This window comes from Macrobrachium rosenbergii, chromosome 13 (assembly GCF_040412425.1).
Source record: "Macrobrachium rosenbergii isolate ZJJX-2024 chromosome 13, ASM4041242v1, whole genome shotgun sequence".
In the NCBI taxonomy this organism is placed as follows: Eukaryota; Metazoa; Arthropoda; class Malacostraca; order Decapoda; family Palaemonidae; genus Macrobrachium; species Macrobrachium rosenbergii.
Genome location: NC_089753.1, coordinates 24,355,505 through 24,369,315, shown reverse-complemented (window position 1 = coordinate 24,369,315; position 13,811 = coordinate 24,355,505). Strand labels below are relative to the sequence as shown.

Below are 13,811 nucleotides of genomic sequence, written 5' to 3'. Positions count from 1 at the left end.
GCCTTGGCTAAAAAGTTCCTATGCATTCCAGCTACCTCGGTACCGTCTGAAAGACTCTTTTCCAAAGCAGGGGAACTAATTTCCCACAGGCGTAATGCCCTTAGTGATAAAAATATAAACATGATATTGTTTTTGAATAAAAACATGTAGATAAGCCCTGTTGTTGTTGTTTGCTGCTATTGTTTTTATTATGCTGTTGTTTTTATTATATAATATTTATATTTTATTAAAAGTATTTGTTAATTTTGTTGTGGTTCCGTCTGCCCCTTTCCTTTCCTTTTTACGGACGCCACATTCTTTGGAAACTTGTAATTCGTAATGTCATACTGCAACTGTTATTTTTGTCTTTTGTAAATATTGTTGCTGTTAATTGTTGTCATGCTGTTTTTGTTGTTTGCTGCTGTTGTTTTTATTAAATGTTATTTGTATTTTATAAAAGTATTTGTTAATTGTCATGGTTCCGTCTATCCCTTTCCTTTACTTTTTATGAACGCCACATTCTTTGGAAACATATTTCAAGTTCATGACATAACGACTGGTTCCATATAAATCGACTTTCATCCTTTAATAATATTAATAATAATAATTAATATATGTTATATTGCTTTACTGATTTGTGTAGGAACCATGTAAGATTGGAAATTAAAATGTTTATCGTCACTGTAATATGTGATACTGATCCCTCATCATTACTCATACATGTGATATACATGGATTTATTGCTTGGTGTAGGTAACATGTGATATTGAAAATATATATTACTGTAATATGGGATATAGAGCTTTCACAATTACTACCTGTGCCAAATGTGACATTGACAAAATATTTGTCATAAATTGGAAATGTTTGTCATTACTGTAATGTGATGATAAAATATTTCCAGCAAGGAAAAAGAAACAGCGGACCTTTAAAATAAACAGATGTATAAAGTAAAGAGGAAGATGTATAAAAGAGAAAGAAGGATATGAAAAGAGAAAAGTAAAAAACACATAAGGGAGTGTAAAATGGAATAGATTAATAATGAAAAATTCCAAGGTGAATAGAAATGAGCAAACAATTTTAACTGAAATTAAAATTACACAGTCTTTGAAACATGTAGTAGAATAATTGATCATGTGTTAATAAGACAAATACAAAAGAAGGAAAAAAATACATCATTTATAATGAACAAAAAACCAAGGACTATGCTCCATGATTCGAGACAAACTTGTCAAACTTAAATGCCATAGGGCAAGGTCATAGATTAAAAGGATTAAAATGGCCCAGATACGGCAGATAGCCTAAAGCAACGCTGTGTGAATTTTTTTTTTTTTTTTTTTTTAACTCTTCCTAGTCCCCTGCTACTACTACCACTCGATTTTTAATTGACTTTGTCTTGTTGGTTGGACAGAGAACATCTGTATGTAATTATCTTGGAATGAAGGCCCATGTCTCTCCTAAGCAGCTTAGGAAATGCCCGAGGCAAGTGAGTGCTTTATTGTCATCACCCGGAGAGCATTTCCTCCAAGACCTGTTTGTCTCAGGTACAGCTGCACCCAGGGAGTCAATTTCATTGACAGCATCGAGTCTCTCACCACTACGGTGGGAAGGGACTCGGGAGTCGACTCCAGAATCGATTCTTGCGAGTCCACCCTCTCCAAGAGTCGATTTTGTCGAGTCCAAAATTAGCGATTCTTGCCCAGCCCTACTTTGAATCTGTCCTGGAATTCATTGCTAAGACTCAAAACCTCTCGGTCCATGATGACAGATTTGTTTCCTTTTCCATCCCTTCCCTTGGGGATTTTGTTGACAACGATCCAGACGAGTTACTACTGTGTCCTGTCAGGGCACTGCGTAGCTATGGTATCTAAAAAGAACCTGACACCTCAGACATGGGTGCCGAAGACTTTGTTAGCACAGGCTGGAACAAGAAAGAAGTTCCAAGAGTACCATTTCCTTTTGGCTTCATGAAGTGATTAGACAAGCCTACACCATCAATTTCTACTGCCAGCACTGCATGCAAGAGTACACGACATACAGAGGATTAAACTCCTCCTTGGCATTCAAAAACTTGCTTTGAACATGGGTTCTCAGCTTAGCCAAATCACCTTCACATCCTTCTACCTGAGGGACATTGCTCACTGGTCCTTAAACATTCTTTCCTTGGGTCCGGTGGTGGCTGTTCAGCAAGCTGTGTAGCTCATCCAGTACCCCTAGCGAGACTGGAACTGGTTAGATACAGGTGAATTAAGTACCCTTTCTGTTAGTGTATCTAATATTCTACGTGAACATACCTTTCAGTAGCAAGCCCCTCCTCTCTCTAGCAAGGAGAGAGAGGAATGATAACTAACACGTCTAGGTGGCTACCTTAGTTTGTTAGCTGAACAGATTTAGATCTTTATCTTCCTCTTATACAATGAATCTCTGCATTGTATTTTAACCCAGTAGTCTGTTAGATACTCATCTATCTAAGAAATCAGAGGCTTGGGTCTCCTTCCTTTGAATTCTGTTATCCAGGAAGTGTGACCAGGTGTGTTGAACCTCCAGTTGGTTCAAGATTCTCTTACCTCCCACCAAAGGTGAGTCTGTCCTAATGTTAAGACCCAGGTTTGTTCTGCATATGAACAAATAACAAATTTTAACATTAAATCTGTATTTTTGATTGCTAACAAACCTGCGGTCTTAACATTTACTGCCCACCTTTAATCACCCCACATTTAGTTAACCCTGGGCTGGAAGAAAACTAAATAAGTCACAGGGTTTGAGATTAGGTCACTGTCCGCTTCCTCCCTTATCCCTGTGACTGATGTCGGATGCCAGCAATTCTTTGCATAAACAATTCCTATTGTTTGTTACTGGTTTCTAGCTGGCACCAGAAGATTTATCCTAGTGTTAAGACTGCAGAAATGTTAGCTATGAAAAATACAAATTAATTTTAAGATTTGTCATTCTATGTCAAGTCTTGTCCTTTCGTTTTGGCGGGGGCTCTCTCCTTAACCAAATATGATAGTAACCTTGCCGTCTATCTAATCGTTAGTTGTTAGAAATCCCGCTATTGAATTGTGGGAGCATGAAGGTACATTTTTGGTGTATAGGAGCACACCTTCTTATATGATGGTGGTACTAGTTGTCTTAGTTTTGGACTGTTGGTTATGGGCTTTCAACTCAGGCACAGGAGTCACCAGTACTCTACGAGATAGAGTCCTTTTTTTCCCCTGTAAGGATCCTCCAACAAGTCTCGCTACAAGGACCTTACACCCTGTTGTGGTTCCAATGTCTGGCAACAGTACTTACCATTTAAAAAAAGCTTTTGGTTTAGTTGGCTGAACCCTGTCTCTCGGGTTGTACTAACCCGTCATCCTCATTCAGTGTGGTAGTCGGCTAACTTTAACAGCAGGTAAGATTCATTCCAAATCACGAAAATTTTTCATGGTAAAATGAATTATTTGGATACTGTACTTACCTACTGTTAAAGTGGAAACCCACCCAGCCTCCCTACATCTTAGTGGATGGTCATGAAGAATTCTGACAAGAACGTAAACATTTCAGCACCATCTGGTGGGAAAACAGATGACTACACTGACAGTTTGAGTGGGTAAGCCAAGCGTATTTTGTCTTTTTTGTAAATGGCGATCGCACCCAACGGCTTGAAGACAAATAATTAATTTTATCATGAAAAGTTGTAATATTACTGTATTACAGTATTGTGTTATTTAAGTAGATGAAACCCATTCACATGGAACAAGCACACTAAAGGGGCCATTGACTTGAAATTCAAGCTTCCAAAGAATGTTGGTTTCAACCTCCTGCTGCAGACCCCACACTGCAGTAGTAATTGATCATGATAGAGAGCCAGTGATTTTTCATCACCCCGGGGGGAAACGCGAACCTGCGACATCTGAGTGTCATTCCACAACACTAACCACTTCAGTGCTGTACTTATACTGAAAAAAAATTGTGTTATGATCACATCATATATTTTGTTAGATCGCACTCTTCCCCTGAAGAACGTAAACAAACCCCTGACAAACATAAACAAACGTAGCCTAGGCTAGGACCGAAAATAAAACAACAATTTTACACTTGAAAAAAGGAAATATCAATGCAATAAATCCACTTAGACTATTCTTCATACATTCATTAACATATACACAGAGTATTAACTATGCATTCAAATTGCTTTATTAAGAAAATAAAAAAAAATAATGCAAAGACTCTCGTTGCACGTTTGCAGATTTACACGAACAAAAGGCTCCTTCCTTCTAGTCAAGAAGAAAATTAAAATGTGATTGGCTGGCTGGTGGCCATAGAAACTTGTTAGCCAATGACAGGCCTCTACTGTTGTAAAAATACATCACTACCAGATGTAAACATTAGGTAAAAGGCCAGAAGTTGGATTGCCACGATCTTGGCAATTTGACTTTTACTGGCAAAATCTCAATTGTTGTGTTGCAGGGCATAATGGTTAAAGGATTTTGAGGGATTTGGGATATCCCTGGCAGATCAGTACATGCTCATCCCAATCTATTGCCTTTCCCCTTCTTGCTAGTCAGTGGAAGCCATCGTGTTCATGGTTTTATAGTCCAAGTGGAATGTTGCGCCTTTCCTTCATTTTTGTCTGTGGTTTGTGCAATGAATAAGAAAAATTTTTTTTCCTCTTAACCCCCATTTTTTCTTTTTACAGAAGGAAAAGAATATGATGATAGTTTTTTCTAACATGCACTTGTTAGTTCCAGTTTGCATTAAAATATTTGGAAAACACATTAAAATGTTTTGCCTGCAGTACTGTGTATCTGAAACCCATTTTAAGACTGATTTTGGTGACTGCAAACACATTTTCACACTCAGTTTGGCAGCATTTTTAATAGACAACATATATTTGGTAGAGAAATTTGGGGTTATTAAATAAGCATTTATTCAGATTACCAGGCAGTTGTATGAAATATAACAATACTGTTCAGACATGGTATGCACTTAAATCATCATCAAGCTGCCCATCACTTTTAAGTGCATTTTCACAAGATTAAAAAAATATAGAGTATAGTTGCTCTTTATTTTGTTACATCAGAAACACCTGTTGACTTATATAGCTACTTAGTTATGGCAGAGTAATGGGGTGTTTTAAATTAAAAATTTATTTGTTTAGTATAAACCCATTTGTTTACTAGTAAATGGCCGTCTCCCAACCACCTCTTTCCTGTAGTAAGTCTAAACAGCAAAGGGAATTGTTTACCAGCACCAGAGGCACTGACGCCCAGTATGGATACCTACTCAGTTGGTGGGCATCTTATTTCCTTGCGAGTGTCTACGACAGCAGCTGACCACATGATTAGGTGGTGGTTCATTAATGTGTATATTGGAAAATAAATTTTTATTTAACTTTGATATTGTTACTATTATTGTGATGATAATGATTAATTGTAGTTTTGTACAGGAGTATGGCTCATATATTTCTAGTAAGAGATTTTTGAATAGGTCTAGATTTTGCCCACAGCTATGACCAGTTTGAGACTTTCTTCTATTTCTACCAGAAAGTGCTCCAAGTGGTACTTAAAGGGTTTTGACAAAGGAAAAATCTATTTCTGGAGAGGGGCCCGTGTCACCCGGTGAAAAAGTCCATTCAGCACTTATGAAAGGTAATTCCGTTGCTAGATACCAGAGAAAGCTAAATGAAATGCTGGAGTTACTACCCCCAGAGCGAGCTCCACTAGATGGAGTCGTGTATGGAAAAGGGTGAACTAAAAACACGGAACCTTATCCTATAGAGATTCCCAATGTCAAAAGTTCCAACGAGAGAGGTGCCAATACAAGCCCATGCACTACTCGCGGACTGTATACAAGGCAACACTAGCCGCATTCCAGGTTAGCACCCACCTCACTAGAATGAAGTTTACCATGGGAGGAGAGAATGAAAAACAGGGTGGGTCACCGGGTGACACGGTCCCCTCTCCAGAAATAGATTTTTCCTTTGTCAAAATCCTTTTTCTGGATCGAGTCCCATGTCACCCGGTGAAATAATAACAGAGAAATAAACATCATTCTTATGCTATTAAAGACTTAAATAGAGACGTTGAAAACTAGGAGAATTCTACCCTGAACATTAGTAAGGTCCTCTAAGTTCATGTAATGAAAATAATGTAAGTGGTCACCGTCTAAGATCATGAGCTTAGAATAGCACCTGAATAGGCTTGTATTAAGAAAATACTTCCTGCCTAATAGCAGACCCAATGATACCTAGAAATAAGTGCTGAATGGACTTTTTCACCGGGTGACACGGGACCCCGATCCAGAAAATGCTACATTAGTCTTGTGAAATTTTAAACTTCCTTGGATCGTCTTAAAATTATAGCATAGTAATTATAGCTCAGTTATCATCAACAAATTTTGTAAAACTTGCCTTAAATTCATTGTGATGTATTTATGAATAGGGATGCCATTTGATATGCGACTTTTGCTCCACAGACAACAGAGATTTGAGTTTGATCATAGATAAGGAGACCTTCTTGAGTGCAAAACCTATGACCTCAGATGGTTCTGCTTATGTATGGCATGGAGTTCGTGCTAGATATGGTTTCCTGCATGGTCACTTATTCTATGAAGTTAAAGTAGAAGATCACTTGGCAGTTCCTCACCTTGAAGGGGAACAACATCCCTACGGTCTACGATGTGGGTGGTCCATTGGTGATGCTGAAATGACACTTGGAGAGGAGCCCTTCAGCTATGGTTATGGTGGAACAGCAGAGGCATCTACAAACTTGAAATTCAAAGTAAGATATGACTTTGAAATTTTGCATGGTTTTTGCACAAGTGTACAACCAAGGTTATAGAATAAGAAACATTTTTACTATGGGGTTCTTATCCATGAAGAGTTTTTAGCATACCTAAGGATAAATTATCACAGTGATATTATAATGAGTGCAGAAAGTGTGTTAAACATTTCTACTTGTACAGGGCTTGCCAGAATTGATTTGTTCTTAGGTAAGAAAGGTAAATTCAAGCACAGTAACGGTAAAGAATACTGACAAGTAAGCTTACAGAGACTGCTTGGACCAGTTGGAAAGTAAGAGACTGGAAACAGTGGAGAGTTGACCCCTGCCTATTTGTGGTTCAGGGTTTGCAACTGCACCGATTCGTGATTTTTTCTGTGGCACTTATCCCCAAATTACTCGTGGAAAATTCGGTAATTGCAGATTTATTTGTTGAGAAATATTTACTAATTGCTGTATTTTCATGTTATTTTTGTGACTAAATACATTTTTTATGATAGATGTTTTACTAATTTTCAAATATTAATATTAATAACGTAAAGGCAGCTAAATATCAGTAAAATGTATTTTTTTAATGTATATTGAAACATTTAGGTACATACTTAACTTGTGAATTACCAATGTCCCCCTATCTACTGAAAAAGAAAATGGGATGGCTTGTACAGTACGAGAGAAAATGGCTGTGCCTGAATAAAGGGGTAACCTGATTATTTTCACACATAGCTACTAGCCATATATTTTTAATGGTAATGTTGTAAGAAGACTTTGAAATGAGTTTAAAGTGTTTTAGGATGGGAGTTTAAGATATATTTGGTGTAGGATGATAGTTTAAGGTATACATTTGGTGTCTGAACTATTAAAATGGGCAGTTATAAATGTTTTTAGAGGGGTGTCTTTGGTGTTTGAACTATTAAAATAGGCAGTTACAATAATACCCCGAACTTGCATGAACTTCACAGACACAAACTTTTCATTGGAACCTAACTAATTGTCATACACGAGTTTTTCACAGACACGCAAACATTTTCGAATATGAGAAACCCCGCAAAACTGTTTGTTTAATTTTTTTTATGTAATTATAAGTTTTCAAGTTTTAATGTGTAAATTGAACAACATTAATTAATTAAAGTAATAATTTTTCTCTCTCTCTCTCTCTCTCTCTCTCTCTCTTACTGAGATGAGAGAATTTTTATGGTACATGTATATGTTTATTTGTTTTGTATAAATACATTTTTTACCTAATAATAAGTACTAACTTTCAAATAATAATAATAATATAACTGTAATGTTATTTCAGAATTCGTATGTGATACGTATTTTAAACAAACAAATAAATTTCCCCTCCTCTTTTGTAAGAAGCTGCAAGGCAAAGCTGTCAGACATGTAACTTGAACATGACAAGATGGGGGAGTGTTGCTGATTAGTAGGGGTCTCTCTCTCTCTCTCTCTCTCTCTCTCTCTCTCTCTCTCTCTCTCTCTCTCTCTCTCTCTCTCTCTCTGTAATAGTTCATAAGAAACTTAGCGCAACCTACGTATTACTGTTTCTCTATATGTCTTTACCTGTACAGTAGATAATTTTAAATTTATCTGATTTTACCTGTACCATCTACAAACTGTAAATGCTCCGTTATAAAACATAGAGACATAGAGCATTTCGGAACAAAGAGAAAGAGACAGAATAAAGAAGTTTTTAAAAATGAGGTTGGGAAGACTTCTAAAAATAGATCGGTCGGAAGGGGAGAGAGACAGAACTTCTCTTCCTACTCTCTATTTTTATGTCTATTTTTATGTCAGCCATTTATTTCTTTTTTTAAGGGTAATGTATTAAGCTAATTTTTAAATGAAATTACAGTAACTTTAATTTAGTTTAAAAGTTAGCTTAATAATTTGGGAGCATGATTAGGGTCATATTTAGTGTTTAAACTTTACAAATAGCATTTATTAGCATTTTTAGAGACCATGCCAAACTTAACGCAAAAATTCTCCTTGTGCAAGGGGTTCTGGAACCTAACCTCGCGTAAGCTCGGGTTATGACTGTAGAAATGTTTTTAGATGAGGTCTTTGGTGTTTGAACTACTAAAATAGGCAGTTATAAACATTTTAAGAGGGGTCTTTGGTGTTGGAATATTAAAATAGGCAGTTATAAACCTTTTTAGAGGGGTCTTTGGTGTTTGAACTATTTTAATAGGCAGTCCTAAATGTTTTTAGAGGGCATCTTTGGTGTTTGAACTATTAAAGGAGGCAGTTATAAGCATCTTTAGAGGGGAATGCCAAGTATTTGTGGATTTTAGCGATTCACAGGAGGTTGTGGTCCTTATCCCACGCGAGTACTGGGGGTTGACTTCAGTTGGTATGAGAGAAACCGTGCAAAGAACTCTTAGTACCTTCTGTAGTGGGTCATGCGAGTTGAGTTTTTGCAAAAAAAAATCCAAGTTTAATACTAACCAACATTGTTCTACAGGATTATGGACAACCCTTAAAAAAAGGTGATGTCATAGGCTGCTTTTTGGACATGGATTCTAGGCCCATCACCATGTCATTTAGTGTGAATGGGAGGAATTTTGGGAAGTGCTACGAAGTGTTTCATCGTAGCCTAAGGGGAAAGGCTTTGTTTCCTCACATCTTGACCAAGAATTGTGCTTTCAAGGTTTGTAATTGCAACTTTATCACTTGAATTGTACATTTTCCTCTTGTAAAGTTACAAGTTATGTTTCCTTGTTTGTTCCTGCTTGGGTTTATACAAGAAATATATATTAAATTGTTTATATTTAAAGCATTTTTTATTTAGGAGAATTTTGGAGTTTTTATAGATTACTTATCTTGCCATTGTTGATATTCTGTTTTTTGTGAATCATTAGGCTATTGAATTTCTGCTATATTTCTTATTACATCTAAACATTTGCCTCCTGTTTACTGCCCTTAACTTAGTAATTCTTTGTTACTAATAACCTATCTGTATTTAAAAATATTCAAGAACTTGCTTATTTTCTCTGATTATAAAAGGATGTAGATTTGCCTGGGAAGTGTAGTTGCTCTGCATTTGAAGTTCAAGTGTGGTGCATGGGGCAATGGTGCAGGTTAAAATTACAATCCAGTGAATTTGGCACAAGTATGTAATCCGTTATTTTATTCTCAACAAATTGTTTTCTCTAGGCCTTGGAGAGAAATTGAATGCTTTGCCACAATAAACTCAACACTATGTATGTACCTATTTCACATGAGGCTAACTGGATAATTATTACCAACAGGTGAACTTTGGCTCAGAGTACCCATGGTTCCAGCCCATGGCAAGATATACATTTGTTGGTCAGATCCCTCTGGAGGAGAGGGTGTTGGGTTCACAGGAGCCTCAGACACGACAGGATTCTGAAGTAGGTATTCCCCTTGTAGACAGCTTTTCATGTGGTTTGAAATATTCATTTTAGGAAGGCTTGAAAACTACATATTTTTATGTGTGAAAGTGTTGCTCTTGATAATTTATTTCTCAAGAAACTTTCAATGTAGCAAATCGTCACGTTATTAAAATAATTGCCTAAGTCATTTTTGGGTGATTTTTGGATTTTTGCCTAAGTCAGTTCTCCTGGATGTGGCTCACCTTTTTATATACTTACCCAACTTATTGGCTGAGTATGAGTGGTTGAGAATTCACAGTAAACATTTTGCCTAAATCACAAGGTGACTTAGGCATTAGTCTCTGCACTGCCTAAGTCAGTCTTGTGACTTGGGCAAATAGACCTTGATTATATGCTAGTTTTATAAGTTAGTCATTATTTTATTTTTATTTTTGCATTGGTGAAGTGGTATGGGCGTTAAAAAATGTATAAAAAGAAAGCACATGTTTAATTTTATAAGACGTTTCTATAGCACAGCATTCCTCATGTTTAAAAAGTATGTTCTTGTTGTGACGTCATAGGACGAAAGTGGCGGGAGGGAGAAAAATGTAAACAAACGCAGGCGGGAGTGTTGAATAAATGGTGGCAGGGTAGAGAGAGCTCTCTGAAGGTTAGGTCGATAAAAGTAGGGTTGTAAGCCTGTTCTGTGGATTTTGTTGTCATAAGCTGGATTGCATAGTGAAAAAAGAACAACTTGAACAGGTGAGTGGATCACATAATTGAATCATTTAAGGGCAGGTTAGGCTAGCAAAATTTTCAGACCTTACTGCCTAAGTCAGACAATGTGATTTAGGCAATTTGACCTTCTCTTACATTTCCTATTGTATTCCCTTACATTTCCTATAGTAACGTCTTTTTTATCAGTTTTCTTTCTTTTAGACATTTTAACGTTTTCTATAATTTTAACGTTTTGTATAATTACTGATTGTAAACATCAGACACATGGTGAGTTGTGAATGCATAGCACGTCAGTGTATAAAAGTCATCTATATTATGTGTGTTTTTTGTCCATCATCAAAGATAATGTACAAAACATCTACAATTGTGTATAATGTGCTGAGAGGAGAAAATGAAATATGAAAGAGGGTAGAGGATAACACACATTATGAAGTAAATGAGTGGGGGAGGGGAGTGAATAGTCCCAGCAGCAGTCATGGGTTTTCATTAACCTGTTAAGCGTCACCCACGTAATAATACGTTCACTGCGATCTACTCGGTAGCGCCTTCAATGGGATATTATGTTCAAGACTTTTAACTCTGCTTTTCAAGCTGTCAGTCCCGTAATAATACGTTTACTCGTATGGAAAATGTTGGAACATCATTTGGTAATTGATGACTTATTTCCTGCCTGGCAACTCTTTTCAGTTGGTCGCTTGATGCCTAGATGACTATTTTTTTTTTCAGTACGCTTCGGGTGTTTTTAGAGACAACATGGCTTCGACATCTTTCGCAATGAATGTCACAAAGAGGAGGCGTATGTCTTCAGGTGAGATAAATCATATCCTAGACGAAGTGTCTGATACTGAAGACATATTTGATGATGAGAGCTCTAGTTCTGAATCCTCCAGTGATGAGGATATTGAAGAAACAAACTTTTCTTCCGATAGTGGAAGTGAAGATGACTTCTCATTGCCGAGTGACTGGACTCCGAGAGGGAGAGAGAGAGATCCCTTTACTTTTGTTGCTGATCCTGATGTGAAATTTTCAGTTGAGGATAAAGAGAATCCATTAGAATATTTTGAGAAATACTTTGATGATGAAATCATTGATTACGTCGTGAAAGAAACAAACAGATTTGCAAATCAGTTTCTGGATGAGAATGTAGAACATTTGTCTCCACAATCACGAGTACATAGATGGTTTGACACTTGTGCAAGCGAAATGAAAGTCTTTATAGGTCTACTTATTTTACAGGGAATTGATTCTAAGTGTGACAATTCAATGTATTTCTCAACACGAGAGAGTGTTTCTTCTCCTTTTTTTCGAAAGGTAATGAGTGGCCGTAGATTTGACTTGTTGCATAAATTCTTACATTTGGTTGACAATAGTACTATAACAGAAGGACCAGGAAGAAAGTTAGCAAAAATAAAGCCATTCACTGATCTTATTTTGAAGAAATTTATGAACAATTACATTCCAAGTAGGAACGTTTTTGTTGATGAGTCTTTGTTAGGCTGGAAGGGAAATTTATCATGGGTTCAGTATATACCAACTAAACATAAAAGGTTTGGAATAAAGTTTTATGAACTTTGTGAAAGTTCTACTGGTTATATATGGAACTTCTTCATTTATGCAGGTAAGGATACACAATACATGGAAAAATATATGGATCTTCCTGTGTCTAATAGAATTGTTTCCTCTCTTATGGACCCTCTTTTGAACAAGGGCTATTGTTTATATACAGATAATTTTTATACAAGTCCAACATTGGCAGATGCACTTGCGGATGAAGAAACTGACACTGTCGGTACTGTAAGGGTAACTAGAAAGGACGTGCCAGCAAAAATAAAAGGAACTAAACTGAAAAAAGGTGAAAAAGTAGCAGAATTCCAAAAAAAATCTATGGTACTGAAATGGAAAGATAAAAAGGATGTTTGTGTTCTGAGTACAATGCATGATGATTCTATGGTGAAGGTGAAATCTAGGAAAGGAAAAGAAATGTATAAACCGAAAGCAGTTGCAGATTATAATGCAAACATGGGCGGAGTTGATTTGTCTGATAACCTCTTGGTTCATTTTTTGACCGCAAGAAACAGACTGAAGAAATATTACAAGAAAGTATTTCGACATTTGTTAGACATGTCTGTTGTGAATTCCTATGTTACATATAGAGCCCTTGGTGGGAAGGTTGTAAGACCTGAATTTATTTTGAGGATTAGTGAAAGACTGATTATGAAATATGCAGAAGAAAGACCCGTTCCCTTACGCAGGCCCCCACGACTTGCAGCGAAACCTTCACGGCTAATTGGCAGGCACTTTCCTGAGTATTGTCCACCTACAGATAAAAAGAAGAGGCCACAAAGGACTTGTGCTCAGTGTCGGAAGAACAACATAAGAAGGGATAGCTCATATTGGTGTAAGGATTGTGAAGTAGGATTGTGTGTAGCCCCTTGCTTTAGAGATTGGCATACAAAAGAATAATAGTGCATGTATGTATAACACTTTTCGTTCAGTATTTTGTAGTCTTATGAAATAAAATAGTAGTATTAATAGTTTTTTTATCCCATCATTTAATAAAATTCCTACTCTCAACTACAGTATGAATTATAAGCATAAAAATCAATATTAACTTTGAAAAATTATCATCAATGATATGACCGCTAATTGCAAGAAAAAGCGTGACGGTATGTTAGCAGCGAGCTCACCCGCGGGGGACGCTTAACAGGTTAACTTTGTACTGATGCCTGTAATGTGTAAATTTCAAGTAATTCCCTATTTACTTGAGGTTTTCGGAATGAACTGATTAGATTTTTATCAAGATCCTTCCTGTTCCTTGGCATGGTAGGCAATCTATGATTATCTTGTTTATGATTTTTGGATTTCGTTCTTTCACAGATAGGCCTTATGGATTGTGAGTGGCAGGCCTAATTTTGCCAATAGGCCTTATAGATTGTGAGTGGCAGGCCTAATCCGTTGACAAAAATATGAGTTATTCAGAGCTACATGATGACGC

At 36.7% G+C, this 13,811-nt stretch overlaps 1 protein-coding gene across 9 annotated transcripts in view; it reads left to right on the top strand.

Annotated features, from left to right (window-relative positions):
- Positions 1-13,811, top strand: part of LOC136845039 (heterogeneous nuclear ribonucleoprotein U-like) — a 68,068-nt gene that overhangs the window by 37,779 nt on the left and 16,478 nt on the right. For 8 of the 9 annotated variants that reach the window (XM_067114759.1, XM_067114758.1, XM_067114751.1 and 5 more), the window contains 3 exons: positions 6,442-6,746; positions 9,208-9,393; positions 9,995-10,117. In XM_067114759.1, coding sequence (XP_066970860.1) covers positions 6,442-6,746; positions 9,208-9,393; positions 9,995-10,117 — 614 coding nt within the window. Of the gene's footprint in view, positions 1-6,441; positions 6,747-9,207; positions 9,394-9,994; positions 10,118-11,542; positions 13,355-13,811 lie in introns of those variants that run through there. The other variant, XM_067114755.1, reaches the window with a different exon arrangement.